Source organism: Drosophila nasuta, chromosome 2R (genome assembly GCF_023558535.2).
Source record: "Drosophila nasuta strain 15112-1781.00 chromosome 2R, ASM2355853v1, whole genome shotgun sequence".
Classification (NCBI taxonomy): Eukaryota; Metazoa; Arthropoda; class Insecta; order Diptera; family Drosophilidae; genus Drosophila; species Drosophila nasuta.
The window spans coordinates 6245648-6264161 of record NC_083456.1 but is presented as its reverse complement, the minus strand read 5'-3'; the positions used below and the strand labels follow the sequence as shown (position 1 = coordinate 6264161).

Sequence of the window (18514 nt, the reverse complement as noted above, 5' to 3'; positions counted from 1 at the left end):
CTCTAAAAAAAAGGCACATTATGTGCAATTTACTGTGCAACTTAATGAAATAAGTGTGAATTATGAGGAAAATGCAATTAAGCTCACATGAGAGTGCGTGATAAAGTGTTCTATTTGAATTAAGAGTCTCATTAACTGGCAATGTGATAGACTCTAATATGGAGCAAAGGTGCAGGGAGTGCGCATAGTTTTGATAGCGTTGAATCAGCATTCAGACCATAGTTATGAAAATGCCAAACTCAGGGTTCATTTCAATCGTGTCGCCATCCGTGAAGAGGAATGTCTTTTTCTTCTCCTTCTTGGCGGTGAGGACAACGGCAACCTGTTGGGCAGCCACAGAGAGAACGGGCAGCTCGATGCGATTGAACTCATCGAAACAGCCCCAGCTACCGGACTGGGCTAGACCTTTATAGATGCGTCCCAGGCCCCTGTAAAAATTGAATGAGTTTCTCAGCGATATGGGTGGCATTTTAAGTGCTATGCGTGGGTCATGGCTGCGTACCTGTAATCCATTTGATCGGAGCAATTAAAAACGACAACATACTTGGCCAACGTCTTGCCCATATCCTTTACAGTTTCCGTTTTGCCAGTGCCCGCAGGACCGCACGGTGCGCCTCCCATACTCAAGGTGAGCGCTTGGGCCAGAGTAATGTAGCAACTGAAAGGAAGAGACAGGAAACAGAAGTGGGAAACAATTGCATTTAAAATGCAAAAGTCCAAAAATTAATAAGACACATTTTATGGAAATATTTATGCTTCTATAAAATGTACAAATATATTTTATTTTTATATGAAATGCCACAGTTTTCCTTTGAGGCTGAGCTCGGCTGAACTTTACATGAAGAAAAATTGCGTATACGCCACTTTATTCGCGCCCATTTAGCTAAAGCAGGTGCTACCCCAGGCAAATGCTAAGCTATTCCCTTTGGCATCCACACAAGGATATCAAAGCAGGCGCGATATAAACAATGGAGTGCAGGCAGGAATTGGGCACAAGGACCAAGCGATACAAGCAAACAGATGAGACACAGGAGGCAGTAATGGCAAAAGCCCTAGATAGAAGTGCTATGACTACAGAACACACTGTGTGTGGGGATGACTTTAAGTCGAGACAAAGTCATTGAATGAAAGCGTAGCACCCGCAGCATAGAGTATATAAACTGCCTCTGGATATTTGGCGGAATATGCCGTCACTTGCCAGGACTCGACAACGTGTTGCTGTCCAAAAACTTTATTTATATTCCGCTAAGTGAAATTTATCTTTGGAAACATGTCAACGTCGTCGACTTCTTCGTCGACGTCATCGTCCTGGCGGCAAAAGTCTCTCCTCCTCTCTATGCCGCTGGCCTGCGTGGGCTGCAAATCGTGGACTGGAGCCATAAAAAGGATTCCATTGCTGCCGTTGCGAGTTGTCGGCTGTCTGTTTGGCAGCGCGACTTTGAACTTGTTTAAGTGCTGGCCGGTCCAATTTTGGAGCATGCTGCGAGTTTTGTTTGCCCAGCAAACGAATTGTGGCGAAGTCGCACTCGAGGAATGTTTCGGCAGCTATGCGAAAGTTTTGCACGTGCCACGTGGAATGTAAATACAATAAATTAATTGATCTCATGTTGTTCTTCGCTCCGTCTGTGCCCAATCAAGTCGCACGATATGACAGTAGCAAAAGGGAAGCATTTTAATTGCATTGGACAAGCAAATAGTTAACTAACTTATAAAGTTCGTCGGACGAAAGAATATAAATAATATCCATAAAGGCAGACTGATGAAACATCGTCCTTGATATGTGCCATTGTTTAATTTTTTAGCTAAAAGAGGAAACCGACTTAACCAAGCTGTCGCCTTAATGCAATTTACCTACAAACTTTATAATTGAATTTAAAGAGAGCCACACACTCGACAAAGTCTGTGCAGTTACTCTCGCTCTGTTACAAATTCCATTACATTGTCGCATAATGAAATCTAACTATAAAAATGCTGCCAAGTGAGGCGAACTTTAATACGACATACCGATCCGTAAGAGGTGTAATCACTAAGCGATCTGTGCAGCCAAGATATTCGTTTTGATAGGTGAATGTGACATCTGTAACAGATATCCAGGTCTTGTCCAAGTCCTCTTTGAAGTAGAATCGACACTGCTTCAGCCACTCAAAGTCGTTTGATGACTTGATGTTCATGCGACACTGAAACAAAAGATGCATAGAAGGAGTAAGTGGTTCGCTTATGTTAAAGTAAAGTTGAAGTTCGCTCACCAGTATATCGAAGATGTCTCGCTGATGCACATGAATGGTAATTAGAGTTTCAAAGTTGGTGCGTTCCCGTTTGGATAGATTACGCGTGGTCTGATCGATCAGGGTGTTGAGCATCTCTAGGAACTTGTTGTTCGTCTCTGACATGACCTTCCTCTCATGTCTGGCCTGCATCAGAGCCATTTCTGCATCTCGTGTCCATATCATTTGTATACCCAATAAACCGATTTGTGCCGGCACCTTCTCGAGGAAGCTTAGCAGCGTGAAATTCGGATCGTTTATTGTCGCATATGCGGTGCGGATGATTGAATGCAGTGACTGCTGTGCTGTGACCAGCAATTGAGTTAGCCATGTCTCGACCGAACCCTCGGCTCGAATGGCACGATCCAGTTGTATCATCTCTCCCCTCGCTGCTGATGATTGCCATCATTTTATTATATTCCACATCATGGAATCTGTAGTCCGTACAATGAATGTATAATTAGGAATATTTCAGTATGATTTTAGTAAATCATAGTTTTCTTTTAATCTTTTTTTTTTAATATTTAATTTGAATGTTAAAGTTCGTTTATTTCCAATATTTTTCAAATTTTAAATTTGTGTATACTTACTTCACGCATTTGGTATTATCGAATATGTTTAGTAAATGATTCTGTATGGTGTGCGAATCGGATCCTTGACCAAGAATTTCAAGCAGCGCTGGATCCGAAACGAAGAAGAAACGCGGAAACATAATGCGTTTGCGTTCCAAATAACCACTCAAAGATTTCTGCAGAATTAAGTAATGTGAATTAAAAAGATTAGTGAAAAATATTACTGAAAGAAATCAAGTAAAAGCTGAAAATGCGTTTTCAATTGGTTTAACAATATGTTTTAAAATTTTTAAATTTGTTGTAAGAATAAAATTAAATAATTTGTATAATTTCATTTTGGAAAGCTGTTTAAATAGTTTTTGTAATATAAACTCATAATCAGAGTCTTATTAGTTAGTTGTACCTGACAAATCTCGAGCTGCTCCTGAAGATGGGGCAAAAGCTGCTTAAGCAGATCATCGCCCACACAACAAGCCACAACGCCTGTTTATTTATTATTACAGATTATTTTCAAGTATTTTGATAACAATATTATATTATTTAAGAAAGAATTCCGCAATTGTTATTATAAAGAGAAAAGTTATTTAATTAAATTAGAAAATTCAAGAAAACTTACCAGGAGTCTCGTGAGCGCGCTGAATGAAAATGTTTAAAGAATTGTGACACAAGGCATAAATACAACATGGAATACCTGCATGATCTTTTGCCAGGACTTGTCGATTTTGGAGAACCGTTTGGCCTCCTTGGGCAGCTGCTTGGCAATGTCGCCGCCAACGAATACAGCCTCGAGATAGACCCACATGTTTTGAACGAGCAGCCAGCGTTCCAGTATCTCATTGGAGTTGGACAGATCGTAGACCCATTGCTGGATTTGCTTGCGAAAGGGCGCATTATAGCGATTTGATAGCAGTGAACCGAGGACCATTAAGCTGTCCTCTAACTGGCCGATTGTCTCGGCTGTGGTGTCACCGCGCAGTAAAAGTTCGCCGCGATTATTAAAGCTCATGAATTGTAGTTCGTGGACGGACCATTCGTTGGTCACCTGCTTGAGCTTCGCCTCAATATCCTTCTCCTTCATGGCACTAATGCAAATGTCCTCGATGTCCTCCTTGTGCTTGAGCAGCGGCGCCTCGAGTATGTTCTTAAGCGAGAAACCCTCCGAGTCAAACTCGAAGATGTAGCGAGTAACATCCATGATCCGTTGCCAATGGCGTGGCTTCATGGCTTTATTCGCCATCAACTCCAGTAACGGACACATGTCATTAAAGTCGTCGATGGTCTTCTTCAGAGCATGGAATGCAGGCCACTCTTTGAGGCCCTTGGGGAGCTTGCGACAACGATTTTGGAACTCCATCAACTCATTGTTGATCTCTTCGATGTCCACCTCATTCCACGGTATATCGTAGTAGCTGCTAACCCTATCAATCACATCGTTATAGAGCTTATACAGTTTCTGCAGCAGATTGAGCTCCTTGCGTATCTGGCCCAGCTCTGGATAATCGGTCTGTGGCAGACCGAAGAGTTCCTCGCCGCTTTGGTACGTCTGCAGGCGGCGCCACATGCCCTCAAAACGATTCTGGAACAATATCAGACGATCGGAAGCTTCGCGCGGCGTCAGACCCGCCTGCATGGGTCCCGCTGTGCGATATTCCGTCACATATGCAATCTTATCCTGCTTAAAGTTGTCTAGATTGCTGCGCAAGTCGCCCTGGAACGCCGGCTGCATGTCCAGTAGTTTCACCTGCGCCTGCAGCGCTCCGGCCAGCAAATTCTGAAACGTTGCCCGCAAATTGTCAACTAAATCGAACTGCTCCCGCTCCACCTGCACCTCGTATCGTGTGAGCACATTAAACGCCTCCTGCAAAGCATGACAAATGAATGCGGCATTTCGCACGGAATACATATTTAGATAAACTCACCTCAATGGGATCTATGCGCAGCTCCATGTCCACCTCTTGCTCACGTATCTTGCCCAGCGTTTCCATTATCATGCGTACATCGTCCAGGTCACGAATGGGTCGGTCGAGTTTACGATCCATTTCATTGATCACCGCATACACATAGTCCATTTCCTTCTTATACTTCTTCTTCATCGCCTGGCCAATTTTATGGTTGCAGGCTGAAAATAGAAAAATAGACGCAACCAAAGGTGTTTAATGCTCAAGACATATCCAAGGACATCGTTGGCCATTAATCAATGCGTGCCAAGCCATCAATAGGCGTCTCGCCTGGCCTATGGCTCCTTAGCCTAAAGCTTGAAGCCTGGAGCAGGGATTGGGGGTAGGGGCTAATTGATTTTCATTTTCGCTTTCGCATTTACAACCGAGACATGAGAGATATCCTGTGTCATGTGTTGCCGATATCGTTCTCTCGTTGCTCCCACAACGTTACGTTTGGGCATTTATTTTTGGCGTTTCCTTTGTGCGTCTAATTCGGTTAAATAAATTTGATTACCTAATTGGAAACCAATAAATTTGAATAGCTCCCTCTGCATGCGAGTATTTGTCTATGTCTCTATCCCTGTGTATGTGTTTGTGTGTGAGAGTGTGTCTGTTTGTGTGACTGCGTGTGGGTGTCAAATTTGTGGCTGATAAGCTGATAAATGCAATGCAAAAAAAAAAAAGTATTAGAATTTTTATGACCCTTCATAAAGAGGGTAGAGATTGACTGATAGGCCTAAGAGACAGATAGTCCTTAGAGCAGTGTTAAAGCACATTAAACTTTAATATTAAAGGGCATAACAATGTTGTGATTTGTAAAAAAGAATTTAAATTTTAAGAAACTTTTGCCCACTAATAACTTTAAAATAATAAACTTTTTAAAATATTCAATTTTTAATTGATTTTCATAAATATTTTCAAAGTGTATTTCGCAAATTAATATGTTATTAGAATGTTTTAAATTTGAATATTAATTAATCTTGAATTATATTTAAAATTTTCTAAAATTATTTCACTAAAAATTGTTGTAATTTTATGTTTGGTTAGCAATAAAAAAAAAGTAACGTAATATGGAAATTATTTAACAATGAAATACTTAAAGTTTGGAATGATGTAAAGCTAGCACTATAGTGTTAGTCACTAACTCTTCGACTGTGATTAAAACTGAATATTTTAGTAAATTAACGGATATATGGCTATAATAAAATCGGTTTCACATTTGTCAATAGTAAATAATGCATTTAAAATATCCCTTAACCTTTTCACTCAATTTGGATAAAGCGCTTAAGGTTCTTTAGTCCATTTCGAATTAGTGAATACTTTGTAGTAAACTTAATATTCACATAACCGAATAATAGGAAGTTTCATACGACAAACAAATACTTAACCTCTCAGTTCATTATTTAAACTGGTCTACTTACACTTGATCTCAATGGCCAAACCATACTTAAGCCTTTCATTATAGACGGCCACGCACTGGCCAAAGACCTCCATGTCTGGTTCAACGAGTAGATTTGCATCCAATTCGGCCAGACATCGTAGAGTCGATTCAAACTGTTGTAGACCAAACTCCATGAGCTGACGTGTGGTGCGATCGTTTTTCCAAAGGAAATGATACGGCTTCCAGCGTTTGATGTACGTTTGGATCTCGGGCTTGACGTTCTTCGTGCAGCTGGAGAGCTGATTGAGAGCCTTGGCCACCTCCTTGTTGTCCATGATGGCCGAGTAGAAGCTCTTCAGCATGTGCGGCATCTGGGGACGCTCCTCGGAGGCCAGACAATAGATCTTGCGGCGTCGATTCTTTGCGCCGCCTGCAGCGTCTGTGTGGTTGCGTCCGACGCGCGGCTGCGCCGTCATCGAAACTTGCTGCGGTTGGTAAGACAAGATTTTGGAGAACATTGCGAAGCTATTCAGTGGTGTGGTACGAACCGGCGGATCCTTGCCGCTAGTCCATTGCGCCACACCCTTCGCAATGCCCGTGATATTCTTGCCAGCCGTCACCAATATATCCTGCAGCTCGTCCAGACTCGGCTTAATGACCACATTGGGTATCTGCAGCTGCGCGTGCAGCGCAAAGATCGGCTTCTTCGCTGCCGTCTCGTGCTCGTCGGCGATGAACCGACGCCGCATCGTGTCCAGCGCCGCACGTATCACCTTGATGAGCACATCGATCACCTTGCGGCTGTAATAGCGACGCATCTCGACAACGGCATTGCAGACCATGTCCTATCAGAGACCAAATACCATAACAATTACAGAAATACTTTCAAAGATTCTTCTTCTTTTGCTTGCAACTCACCTGCATGCCCTTGGGCAGACTCTCGGAGGTAGAGAGCAGCGTTAAGGGATTCTCAAAGCATGACCACAAAATACTCCAGTCCTGCTGTTGACCTCCAGAACCAGCTCCAGCGCCACTCGAGGCTGCTGCACCTCCAGAACTAGTGCCAGCTGCAGCGCCATCCTCCGCTTTGCGACCCCCCGAGCCCGTTTGATCACCTTTAGGAGTTGCTTTTATTTGGCCACGAAGGGATTTGCAATTTGCATTTAGTTTAGTCGAAGGGAGACAATTGAATGACTTACCATCGAACAAGGTGACCACGTCGTCGCCAGCAATCTCCTTAAATGTCTCCGTCGCCTTGTCCACCAAATTTAAAACTTCTTCGACCGCCTCGGAGACCATTTGACTTTTACGATTCAGTTCAATGGCAGCTTTTCTGTTGATGCAGACTTAAACTTTAATAATATTTGCACACTCGGTTGATTAAACAAAAAGCTTTTAGTTCCTGCTGATTGAGAAATGTTTTCGAATGTGGAGAAGCAATGTTATTCAATTTAATTTTCTTGGTGCACACTTCAAGTGGGTATTATTTGGGGGAATTGCGAAAAGAATCCTTTGAGGTAGCCACATTTTCAACTATGCAAATTGAAAAGCTCATACATAAATTAAAATTGATAAATCCAATAAATCACACAAAAGCCAACAGTCAACCACACAATCCCCCACGTCTAACAAGACGTCTGCTGCGAAAAGTTCAAAAGAATTTTGTTGCCACATGCCACACACACGCACACACACACATACACACACCAAGGTGACAGGTAACAAGTAATAGGCAACTGTTAACCCACCTGCATGCCTCCTCGCTACGCTCTAGAAATTCATCAACTGTCCAGATTTCATCGTCTGCGTCAGGAACAAATGTGAAAAGTTTTCCAACAGCATAAAATTTAAACATGCACCCAAAGGGGAGACGTTAAGCAATTAGAACAGAACCAACCTGCTGGCAGTATCTGGAGTGAGACATCCTGCATCCACATCAGCACGTTGAGTATGCGATTCGAGTAGATGTCGTGCACGCGAGCCACCAACACTTCGAACGTTTCGATGGCCTGCTTGCAACGCTCATAGAATTGTGTCCAGTTCTGGTTTGTCCACTGCAACAAGCGGTAGAGCAATTGTTATACATCGAGAAGGAGCCGGCAGGGGGAGGAGAACTTACATTGATGCTGTGCAAACCAGGTTTCAACATGGCCGTCAAGCGCACCAGCTGTGGCAGAAACAGAGGACGCACCTCCAGCTTGACAGCCTTCACCGTTGACAGGAACATTTTGATAAGACTCTGCAAATGGGGAAAGAGCGAGAGTTGAGCGAGAGGAGTAGAGTGACAGTGAATACTCACATTTAATGAGTCCTGTATGGTGAGGAAGTACTGATGACGACTCATCAGCGTGGCGGCCACAATGGGCAGCTCAATGTTCAGTTTGGCCAGCATCTTGGCCTCTCGTATGAGCAAGGGAATTGTGGGATGCAGATTCACAAACAACCTGTCGCCCTGTAAGCAGAGCAAAGGTTGCAGTAGGCAGGCATCGGCCACGCTAATATCCTGGTCCAGCCAAATGGAAACAATCTCATCCTCGTACTCCTGCAGCACACCGAGCACATTATTAAAGCGCACATCCAAATCCCTGGCTAGAGGTTGTGTGCTGAGCACAGCATGATCCATCACTGCATCCATCAGCTCTGTGAGATGTAAATTGAGGGCGCGACACCAGTGAATGCGACCCGCAATGGGGGGAAAATTACGAGCGAGCGGAGGATCATCGCGTTGCTTGCGAAAGGTCTTGAGAATGCGGTCCACCTCTTTCTCTACGTAGCGCAGAATACGCGTGTACTTCTCATCCATGCGGGTCAGCGGAATCTTCTCGCTGACCTTCTCGAAGCGCACCAAGAAGCGGATGCACTGAGGCGTCTCCCAGACGGTGTCAAAGTCACGCTCGATCAGCGTGGCAATCGTGTCCTTCAGGGAATCGGTTTTGTTTATGAAACGATCAAAGTCGTCATTGAAATCGGCATTGCGATGATCAAGATAATCGTATTTCTTGGATATGATTTCTTTCTTAGCCTCCTCAAAATGATTGGAAGCATCTTCAAGGGCCTCGCCAAGCAACAAGCCCTCCAAGCGACGCTCAAACAAATGATTGTAATCATCAATCAGATTAAACATATTAATTATTTTCGACAGACGCTCGCAGAACGTATCAAATTTGCCTACAATCAAAAATATTTAAATAAGTTAGAAAATAAAAAGTGCTTTTTTGCAACTTGCCGAATACAAAGTTCTCGGAGAATCCAAATGGTGTCTGATGTGGCAGAAAAGGTTGTTCCCTCACTGTATAGTAGGTTTCGTGATAGATATGATTCAATTTGATGCAGTTGCTCAGCTTGGTGCGAATGAGACTGCGATCCTGAGACCAAATTGTTTCTTTGCAGCGACATGTGATGTAGGATTTGCAAGTCTCGATCATTTGATTTGTAATCTGTAGCGAAAAAATAAACAAGTATTATGAGAAATTAAATTACAGTATAATCTGACATTAGAGAATATATGTGAAGAAAAAAAATCAATTGGCCGATTGTGATTTGCCTTTAACTTAACCTAACGAATGCTTCTATTAGAAAATTTATAATCCTTAAGATAGATTCTTTCCTATGATTAAAGTTTTATTACTAAGAATTCCTCTTACAATTTGTTAATATGAAAATCATTAAGTCGCTTTAAATTTGAAAGTAGCATTCCATACTCATTCCTAATTCTTTAACGCATTCTAGTTCTTTTCAATCTTTAACTATGCAAGTGGCATGCGTAACTCAAATATAAATAGAAGTCATTTCCACGCTGCATTACGTCAATGAACTACAAACGAAAACAACAAGAACTGTCGCCAATTTCAGGACAAAAGGTCAGCCACTTGATAATATCCTGCAAGCAGTTGCAGCTTTCTTGGTGATTTCCATGCTTATTTTGCCGCCCACGGGTTCAAGTTCAAGTTATGACTTACTGATGTCACGCGTTGCACTTCGCTTCATTGCCATCACTTACTTTGACCATTAGCGCTGATGTGCGCTCAGAAGTGTTGTAGAACTGAGATACACTGTAGATGAGACGCACTGTCTGCAGCAGACTTAAGATGGACTCCTTCATGCTGACCGGATCGTCGAGATATAGTGAATGGCAACAAGTCTCCATGGCCTGAATAAACTTAGAGTTGTCGCGCGCTTCGTTGTAGCAAAAAGTGATCTTGCGATCGGTTTCCTTCCACTGCCGCATCACACGTGAGCCGGCAAGGAACAGACAATGCAGCGTGAACTGCACTTCCTTGTCCTGCAGATGAGCTAATAGTTGTGAGAACTGCGCACCGCGTTTCTTCCAATACTCGAGCTCATCCTGAGGTCCACTGTGATCGTTCTCCTTGCGCAACTGCTCGCTCTCGCCGAGAATTTTGAGTATGCCCTTGGACCAGTTGTTGACGCGCTCCTCCAGTTGGGCGCAGAACTGCTGATTCTTGGCCATGTCCTTGACCTCATCGACCACAAGGCAGCCATCGAACATGTCACAGCCATCGGCAAAGACATTGTAATGATCGCAGACCTGTTCGCAGACACGCAACGCGCTGCAAAAGGAGCGTAGTCCGGGTAGCAGCTGTCCCTTGATGAGGCCACAGCTGACATCTTCTTCATCGCCCTCCAGGCTAGGAAAGGCAAGGGCCTGCATGAAGACGTACTCGACGATGCGCTCTATGGATGTGACTAGGCCAATATTCTTGGCATCGATGACGCCACAGTATCTGCGGAAAGTGTGGAAATGGTGTTGAAAAGGCAAAGACTAAATATTCAATTACCAATACCCCAAACGGGGGCTGTGCGCTGTCAGTTTGTTTTGGGTAAATCTCCGATAATCCGCGTGCCAACAAATAAACCAAAAATTGGCTATTTTTAGATAATAGTTTTTAAGTTTAGCGCATGCCAAGCAAAGCAAACCCAAACGAAACAAAACCAAACACAACGAGGGAAAAACTTATGAAAAATAAACAAAAGGCACAAAAGCAACTGCAACATAAGCTTACAAATCCTTTTGGAATCCCTCCTCGGGCAGCTGCTTGGACGTATTCACGCGAAAGATATAAATACATACGCCAGTAAAGGCGCAAGTCCAGCCATCGGTTAGGAAGAGTTTCTTGTGTTTGGGCGGCGGCAGACCACTCGGTGAGGCGCCACCTAAAAGAGAACAGGACAGAAGAGAACAACTGCGCATAAATTGACCAGGTGTGTGATTCCCTTCGTACCCTGCGGTGTCTTGGAACTGCTCGATGCCATGCCAGTGCGTGATGGTCCCGGTTTATTGGCATCCACCACGGGCGGCGGCTCTGGTTCATCGACCTCCTGATAGAACCACAGCAGCTTGTTTTTCATATTCGGCAAAAAGAGCTGATTGATCTCATCGAGCTAAAAGCAAGGTATGCAAATCAATTCGACAACATATACGAAACGAGTCTAGTTCAAGTTGGGCTACCATATCCCCTTCGAATATGTAGTCCATGAGCTGATGCCTGGGCAGTTGTGTGGCATCTATCAGCAGCTGGAATGTGAACTCCAAACGGGGGTCCATCTCCCCACGCCGCGCCTTTCGCTCGCATTCTTCCCTTCGTCGCTGCGCTTCGTCCGGGTCCATAGCAATTTAATTTTGTTTTTTTTTTCGTTTTTTTTTTTTTTTAATAATTTTCCACATAAATGGAATTTTGCGATTTGCAAAGTGGAACACGCGTCGAACCGTTTTTGGAATTACGAAAAATATGCGAATCAAAAGGTTTCATGTGCAGTTTTTATGTTTTTGCATTATTTCATAAAAATATTTGTTATAATCATTTGATTTTATTATTTTGCAGCAAATAATTGTTGTATCAAATGTTGTTAATTAATTATTTAGTTTCGAGTTTCATTCGAGTCATGTGAGATTCCGCCATTTGCAAAATTCAAAAACGGGGAAAGACCAAAAATATATTAGTTTCATCAAATCCAAAATTCGAGTGCGAACTTTGGACGCAAAACACCAACAAAGTACAAATTAATTGCAAAATTCAAAACTACTTACAACAATTGCCATTACAACAACAAAATGCACAACTCTTACGGTGAGAAGGAGAAAAGTTATTGTTTGTGCAACTAGAAAACAACGACAGACGTGGGGCTCAAAAACAAAATTTCGTTTTCTAGGGCACTAAAACACAAAAAGGTTTTCAAAGATCTGCAGAATATATGTATGTATATATATGTATATATGGTATACTAGATAGAGTGTGTAACTAAATAGTCTTTAAAGTTAATTTTTCTCGAGCTTTTCTTTTCTTTTTCTTTTTCATTTAATTTGCTGCAACGAGAGTGAAGTTTCAAAGACTTGCATTAAAGTGTAATTTGATTGCACAGCTAAAAAGGAAATTAAAACAGTTCGATTAGTAGAAAAAGTTAAATTTATAACATTCGGATTTAAATTGCCAAGTTCCGTTTTATGTTTAGCTTTGTCCAACTACTACAATTTTAAGTTTTTACATTTTGATTTGGTTTGTCTTTTTTTTGTATTTAAGAATTACACCAGGATAACGTAACGTAACGATTACATAATCAGCCAACGAGTACAAGGAGCTAAAGGGTTACACATTACATTTCATACTGAAGCAATAATTATTTATAATAATCTTGCATTGAAATTGTTTGGGTACGATTTTACAATTGGAAAATAATTGACAAATTAATGTAATTAGCTGTCAATTTGCACCTGCAAAATGTCTCCCTCGTCCTCCTCTTCCTCTTCATCTTCGCTTCCGCTGCCACCATTGGCCGCCTTCATTGCCAGCACATGCTCGACCAGTTTTTTCTTTTGTACGAACATCGTGCTAGCAATATTTCAACACAAAATATATATGTTACTCTCTATTAATATTATAGATTTACTAGATTGACAAGACGATGTAGAACTTTGCACTTTTCTTTTCAAGAGAAATCAATGCACTTTCACATTATTGAACAAACAAACTTGCGGACGACTGCAAAAGGGCGCCATTACCATGGTTGTCATGGCGCCTGTTAAACCAAAAACTGATCGTACCAGCATTTCAAATTACTATTTGAAATTTGTTGCAGTTTTGAGGATATTTAATGTAATGAACTACATTTAAAATTCGTTTGTATATTTTTCTTAAGTCTATTTATTTAAAATATTGCAATTTGCACCAATATTTACAATATTTATTTATAATTGACACGTTAGTCAACACTTAGCAATATATCGACAACAGCGCTGTTATGTTATCTATGTTAATTAACAGCTCTGTTTCACAGAATATGTTATCAATTCGAATCATGAATGAAATCATTAAATTTGTATATTCAAAAAAACATAATATGAGAAATGCATAAAAAATTATTCATGCGCACTCTAGATATAATTAAACAGCATATGTAAACAACTAATAAATGCAAATAAAAAGTGTTATCAGCAATGTATATCGAACTATCGAAGCTAAAATGAATATATCGATTGAACTTGTTCCGAGCGATTCGATACTGATGGACGCGTGCTGTTCATCGATGGTTCCATCAATATTTCTCCATCTCTAACGTGCTGCTCGTTTTTGTAGAGAAAAATTGTGCAAAAAGTGCAAAAACAAATAATTTAAGGATTGCAAACGAATTCAGAATATTAAAAAGAGGTAAATAACAGTGCAGCGATACAAGTGTTGGTTGTCTAAACGAATTTCCGCTGCTAAAAGTGTCTAAATAATATACTCAAAATCTGCCGCATGCAAGAAAAACGAGACTGCGGCGGTCGCAAAACCAAAATGGCGTAAGCGGCGCCGCGCGGCGCAAAAAAAAAATAAAGGAACTAAAGTTGCGGTCGAAAAAAGCAAACATACGAATATATGACAAAACATTATGTTATATTGCCAAAACCTTGTTCATGTTCTCAAATAACAACATTTATTGTTATTTTCACTTCAGGAATACAGACCATTTAACAAGAATGTCGAACGCAGACGTGCAGTATAATCAGGGATTTGGCCAGGCACAGGGCAACAATGATGACTACAACGATGATAATGATCAGCAGCAGGAGGACGATGATCAGTATGATAACGATCAAAACGATGGCGACGATGAGTCCAATGTAAAGATCGGAAGCGTCGGCGAAAGTCCCAAATTCATAAGACTTCGTGGTCTTCCCTGGTCGGCTACCCACAAGGAGATTCTTGACTTTCTGGTGAACGTGGAGGTGATTAATGGATCACAGGGCATTCATCTGGTCACCAGCCGTGTGGATGGCAAGAACACCGGCGAGGCTTATGTTGAGGTGTCTACGCAAGAGGATGTTGAGGAGGCGCGTAAACTCAACAAGGCAAGCATGGGACATCGCTACATTGAAGGTGAGTATGTTGTTGAAGTTGTTTATCAATAATATGTGCTGATTCATGATATTTTTCAGTATTTACGGCCACGCCAAAGGAGGCGAAGGAAGCGATGCGCAAGACTGGAGGACATGGTCATGCTTTTGTGGTGAAGCTCCGAGGTTTGCCTTACGCTGTTACCGAGCAGCAAATCGAGGAGTTTTTTGCCGGTAAGTCGACGACCTATGTGTTCATCTTACTTAGCGGGCAAAGGAAAATTCTTAATAATATATAAATACAAAGATTGATTCGAGTGCATGTATAAATCCCATATTGTATTGTATTACCACTTTATTGCGGTGAGTGCTTTAAAAGTGTTGTTAGTCTTGGGCTCCTTTTGAGTTGAGAACCCCACGTCTGGGTTGATCGTGCATCCAAAGACCAGGGGCCACAAGGCATTCAATCGTTTTCAACAAACACACGCACACATACACTATTCTAACATTATTTTCGTTGTCTAACCAAACGTATAGATTTTCTTTTTTACTTTAGGATTATGCATCTCATTGTTTTCTTATTATTTAATCAAGTCTAAATTTGAGACTGATAATGTATCTCAGTTACACTCATTTGGATAGCAATTTCCAATGAAGTATATAATTTTCTTAACATTTATTTGAAGTCTGCACATTTGTAATTCAAGATCATTATTTCTTTGTCATGGTTACAAAAGCCTTGTATGAGGTGGCAATTTGAAATTGCGTGGCATCAGACATGCAAAAACACCACAACCTCTTTATATAAATATATATATAGATATATATCGACCACTTTCTTTTTCACTGTCTCTCTATCTCTCTTATTTCTATATATCTATCCTTAACCTTGCATTACATATAAATATATATTTATATATCTCTATATATTTGTATAAATCTTTGTTGGTTATCGTCATGGGCAGGGTTGGAAATCAAAACGGATCGGGAGGGCATACTTTTTGTTATGGACAGAAGGGGTCGTGCTACTGGGGAAGCTTTTGTTCAGTTCGAAAGCCAGGATGACACTGAACAAGCCTTGGGCCGAAATCGGGAAAAAATTGGGCACAGGTGGGTCTCCTACACATCATCATATAATTACAACTACAAGTTACAAGCTAAGTTCAACAACAACAGCAGCTGAAACATTCAACATATATTTAATGGTAACATGAAATTAAACCAAACACATCGATGTTATACTTTTAAATTGTTGCAAGTAAATGAAAAAACAAATATGATTTTTAAGCTAACTTATATACATTCCTCTTTCAGTCATTAAGCAATTGATTAATAAAGCAACAATTTAATTGTGCAATTGTAGCACAGGCTATGGGTCTGGTTGGGTGGCTTCAAGCAACAGCAAAAAAAACAATAAAACCAAACAATTTAAATGCATTTCTAACCACAGTAAACCTTTTGATAAGCTCTGTATAAAAAAGCCTTAATATTTAGCTTTTTATATTCTTATCAAAAGTCTCGCAATTGATTGGATGTTTATCTAACCAAGGATGCACATTAATTCCGGATTATTGTGTAATTAACTCGCAAAAAAAATGCCGCCGGCCATAGCATATTTCTCTCTTTCGATTTCTTCTCTTTAATAGGGTTTTTAATGACATCTAGTAATAATTGCTGCTCTTGTTTTTTGTTCTGCTCCTAGGTATATTGAAATCTTTCGCAGCTCCATTGCTGAAATGAAGCGTGCCACGAATGGAGGAGGCGGGGGCGGTGGTCGTCCTGGACCTTATGATATACGTGATCGTGGCGCCAATCGAGGCGGCAATGATTTTGGCGGACGCAATGGTGAGTGAGCTATTCTCAAAGGAAAATAGACTACTTAACTAATCTCTTTCTGCAGACTGGGGAAACAACGGCAATTTTGGTGTAGGCGCTAACAATATGTTGGGCTTCAATAATCTGCCCAGTTTAATGAACTCTGGCAACTTTGGCAACAGCTCCGGTGGAGGCGGTAACAATGGAGGTGGTGGCAATGGCGGCGGCAACAATGGTAATTTTGGTCAAAACTCTGGTAATTTTGGCAATTTCGGCAATGATTTTGGCGATTTTAACAATTTCGGAAACAACCGCAACAACAACAATGGCAACAACTTCGGTAAGTGGCACGCTATTAAAAGAAGTGATACCAAACTAAGTTCCTTCAAACAAGCTATTCCGAATTAGTTATTTAATTGAATACACACACTGTGAGGAAGATGGTGGTATGAATGAAGCTTGTATCAAATTAGTAATCCATTCTCTATATTCTCTTACATTCAGATATGCCTGGTAATTTTGGTAACAACGGCGGTGGAGGATTTGGAAACTTTGGCAACAATTCTGGCGGAGGCGGTGGATTCAATAATGGCGGCGGAGGAGGCTCTGGAGGCTTCAACAATGGAGGAAACAACGGTGGTTTCAATAATGGTGGAAGCTCCGGAGGTTTCAATAATGGCGGTAATAGCGGAGGCTTCGGTAACTTTGGCAACAACTCCAGCGGTGGCGGCGGCGGTTTTGGCAACAGCGGATTCAACAGTGGAGGCGGCGGCAGCGGCTTCAACAACGGCGGAGGAGGCGGTTTTAATAATGGAGGCAATGGCGGCGGCTTCAACAATGGTGGTGGTAATTTCAACAATGGCGGCGGCAACTTTGGATCTGCTGGCGGCAATTTCGGCCCCATTGGCGGCGGTCGCAATAACGACGTCGAGTATTACACGATCCATATGCGTGGTCTGCCCTACAACTCATTTGAAAACGATGTGTTCAAGGTGAGTTTGAAATGTCTTTTGCAGTTTATGATTCGTAGTTCTTAAATGCATTTTTCGCTTGCAGTTCTTCGATCCCATTCGTCCAGCAAATGTGCGCATCAATTACAACAAGAAGGGTCTGCACAGCGGCACAGCTGACGCCTATTTCGATACGTACGATGACTCACAGCTGGCGATGAAGCGTCACCGCGAGCAGATGGGTTCCCGCTATATTGAGCTTTTCTATGATGGCAAGACTCGAGGTGGAGTCAATGTCGGTGGCGGCGGCGGTGGTAATGGAGGCGGTAACGGCGGAGGTGGTGGTGGCATTGGAATCGGAGGTGGTAACAATGGCGGTGGTGGCGGAGGCTTCTCACGTCGCATTTGAGCGCATCTTTCAGATTAATTCCTTACATTTACATTCAGTAATGTAAACGCAAGTATTTCATAAGTTTTGTGGATCACATCCGCTTCCGTCGAGCACACCTCACCACCAGCATATACAAGACAGATTGACAATGTCGGGTCGGTAGTGCATAGAATTAAACTCTTCGAACGCATAAAAAATGAAAATGAAACAAGTATAACGCATAAATCAAATAGTTTATGTATATTTAAGCAAACCTGTATCTATATAATCGAAATGGTGTACACTTGTACTTATGGTAATCGCAGATGTCCAAGAACCAGACAAACAATATGATCTTTAAGCGCAGCGTCAATTTCCCTTATTTCCAAAACAATCAATATCAAGACATGACAAAACTAAATAATTATAATATAGAAAAAACAAGAAAAGAAAACAAAAAGTAAAAATTGTAAACATTTGTAATACAATAAAGATGATAAAACAGAAAACACATTAAGATAATTACAGTGCATACGATTTTATTGTAAGATGTGCATGGGATCGCTTCCTTCTCCACCTATTGTCAAATATAATCAAACTTGCAAGTGTGATTCTGGTACTATTCTTAGATTGCAGTGTAAGTTTGAAATATCGTTGAATTATTAATTCACAGCACTTGTCTCAGAATTCTCCCATAATTGAATCGAGTGCAAGTAGAATCAAATGCGCCCGAAGCTGAAGCTTTCACAGTCCACGACCGACTTCAAGCTAGCTGCAAGTATTTTCCGGACAATACTAATTATCGGGTTATACTATACAGGCGTCTAGATCAGCAGTAGATATATGCATACGATACTACTATATGGAGACTTGGTCAACAAACGCCGTTG

General features: G+C 41.5%; 2 protein-coding genes across 4 annotated transcripts in view; one reads left to right on the top strand and one right to left on the bottom strand.

The window, feature by feature from the left end:
• Positions 1 to 13287, bottom strand: part of LOC132786770 (dynein axonemal heavy chain 5) — a 31583-nt gene extending 18296 nt beyond the window's left edge. Inside the window, 24 exon segments of the mRNA XM_060793409.1 lie at positions 218 to 428; positions 503 to 658; positions 2005 to 2177; positions 2247 to 2648; positions 2650 to 2698; positions 2855 to 3012; positions 3240 to 3319; positions 3453 to 3471; positions 3528 to 4694; positions 4756 to 4955; positions 6198 to 6642; positions 6706 to 7002; positions 7076 to 7284; positions 7357 to 7490; positions 7906 to 7960; positions 8055 to 8211; positions 8277 to 8396; positions 8457 to 9325; positions 9384 to 9594; positions 10158 to 10902; positions 11182 to 11332; positions 11401 to 11560; positions 11628 to 11765; positions 12888 to 13287. Of these exon segments, the coding sequence (XP_060649392.1) occupies positions 218 to 428; positions 503 to 658; positions 2005 to 2177; positions 2247 to 2648; positions 2650 to 2698; positions 2855 to 3012; positions 3240 to 3319; positions 3453 to 3471; positions 3528 to 4694; positions 4756 to 4955; positions 6198 to 6642; positions 6706 to 7002; positions 7076 to 7284; positions 7357 to 7490; positions 7906 to 7960; positions 8055 to 8211; positions 8277 to 8396; positions 8457 to 9325; positions 9384 to 9594; positions 10158 to 10902; positions 11182 to 11332; positions 11401 to 11560; positions 11628 to 11765; positions 12888 to 13001 (6420 nt within the window). The 5' untranslated portion in view covers positions 13002 to 13287.
• A 402-nt stretch (positions 13288 to 13689) lies between these two features.
• On the top strand, positions 13690 to 18133 carry LOC132786772 (loricrin). Of its 3 annotated transcripts, XM_060793424.1 has the most exons (8): positions 13691 to 13821; positions 14111 to 14532; positions 14592 to 14723; positions 15455 to 15599; positions 16192 to 16334; positions 16390 to 16644; positions 16809 to 17296; positions 17361 to 18133. In XM_060793424.1, the coding sequence occupies exons 2-8, from the start codon at positions 14133 to 14135 to the stop codon at positions 17661 to 17663; spliced, it is 1866 nt and encodes a 621-aa protein (XP_060649407.1). In that variant the 5' UTR covers positions 13691 to 13821; positions 14111 to 14132; the 3' UTR covers positions 17664 to 18133. The 3 variants fall into 3 exon arrangements, 2 of the variants coding, with proteins under 2 accessions (XP_060649407.1, XP_060649408.1); XR_009632479.1 differs by lacking the exons at positions 15455 to 15599; positions 16809 to 17296; positions 17361 to 18133 and having other exon boundaries at positions 13690 to 13821; positions 16390 to 16531; XM_060793425.1 differs by lacking the exons at positions 13691 to 13821; positions 14111 to 14532; positions 15455 to 15599 and having other exon boundaries at positions 14627 to 14723.
• The last annotated feature ends 381 nt before the right edge of the window (positions 18134 to 18514 follow it).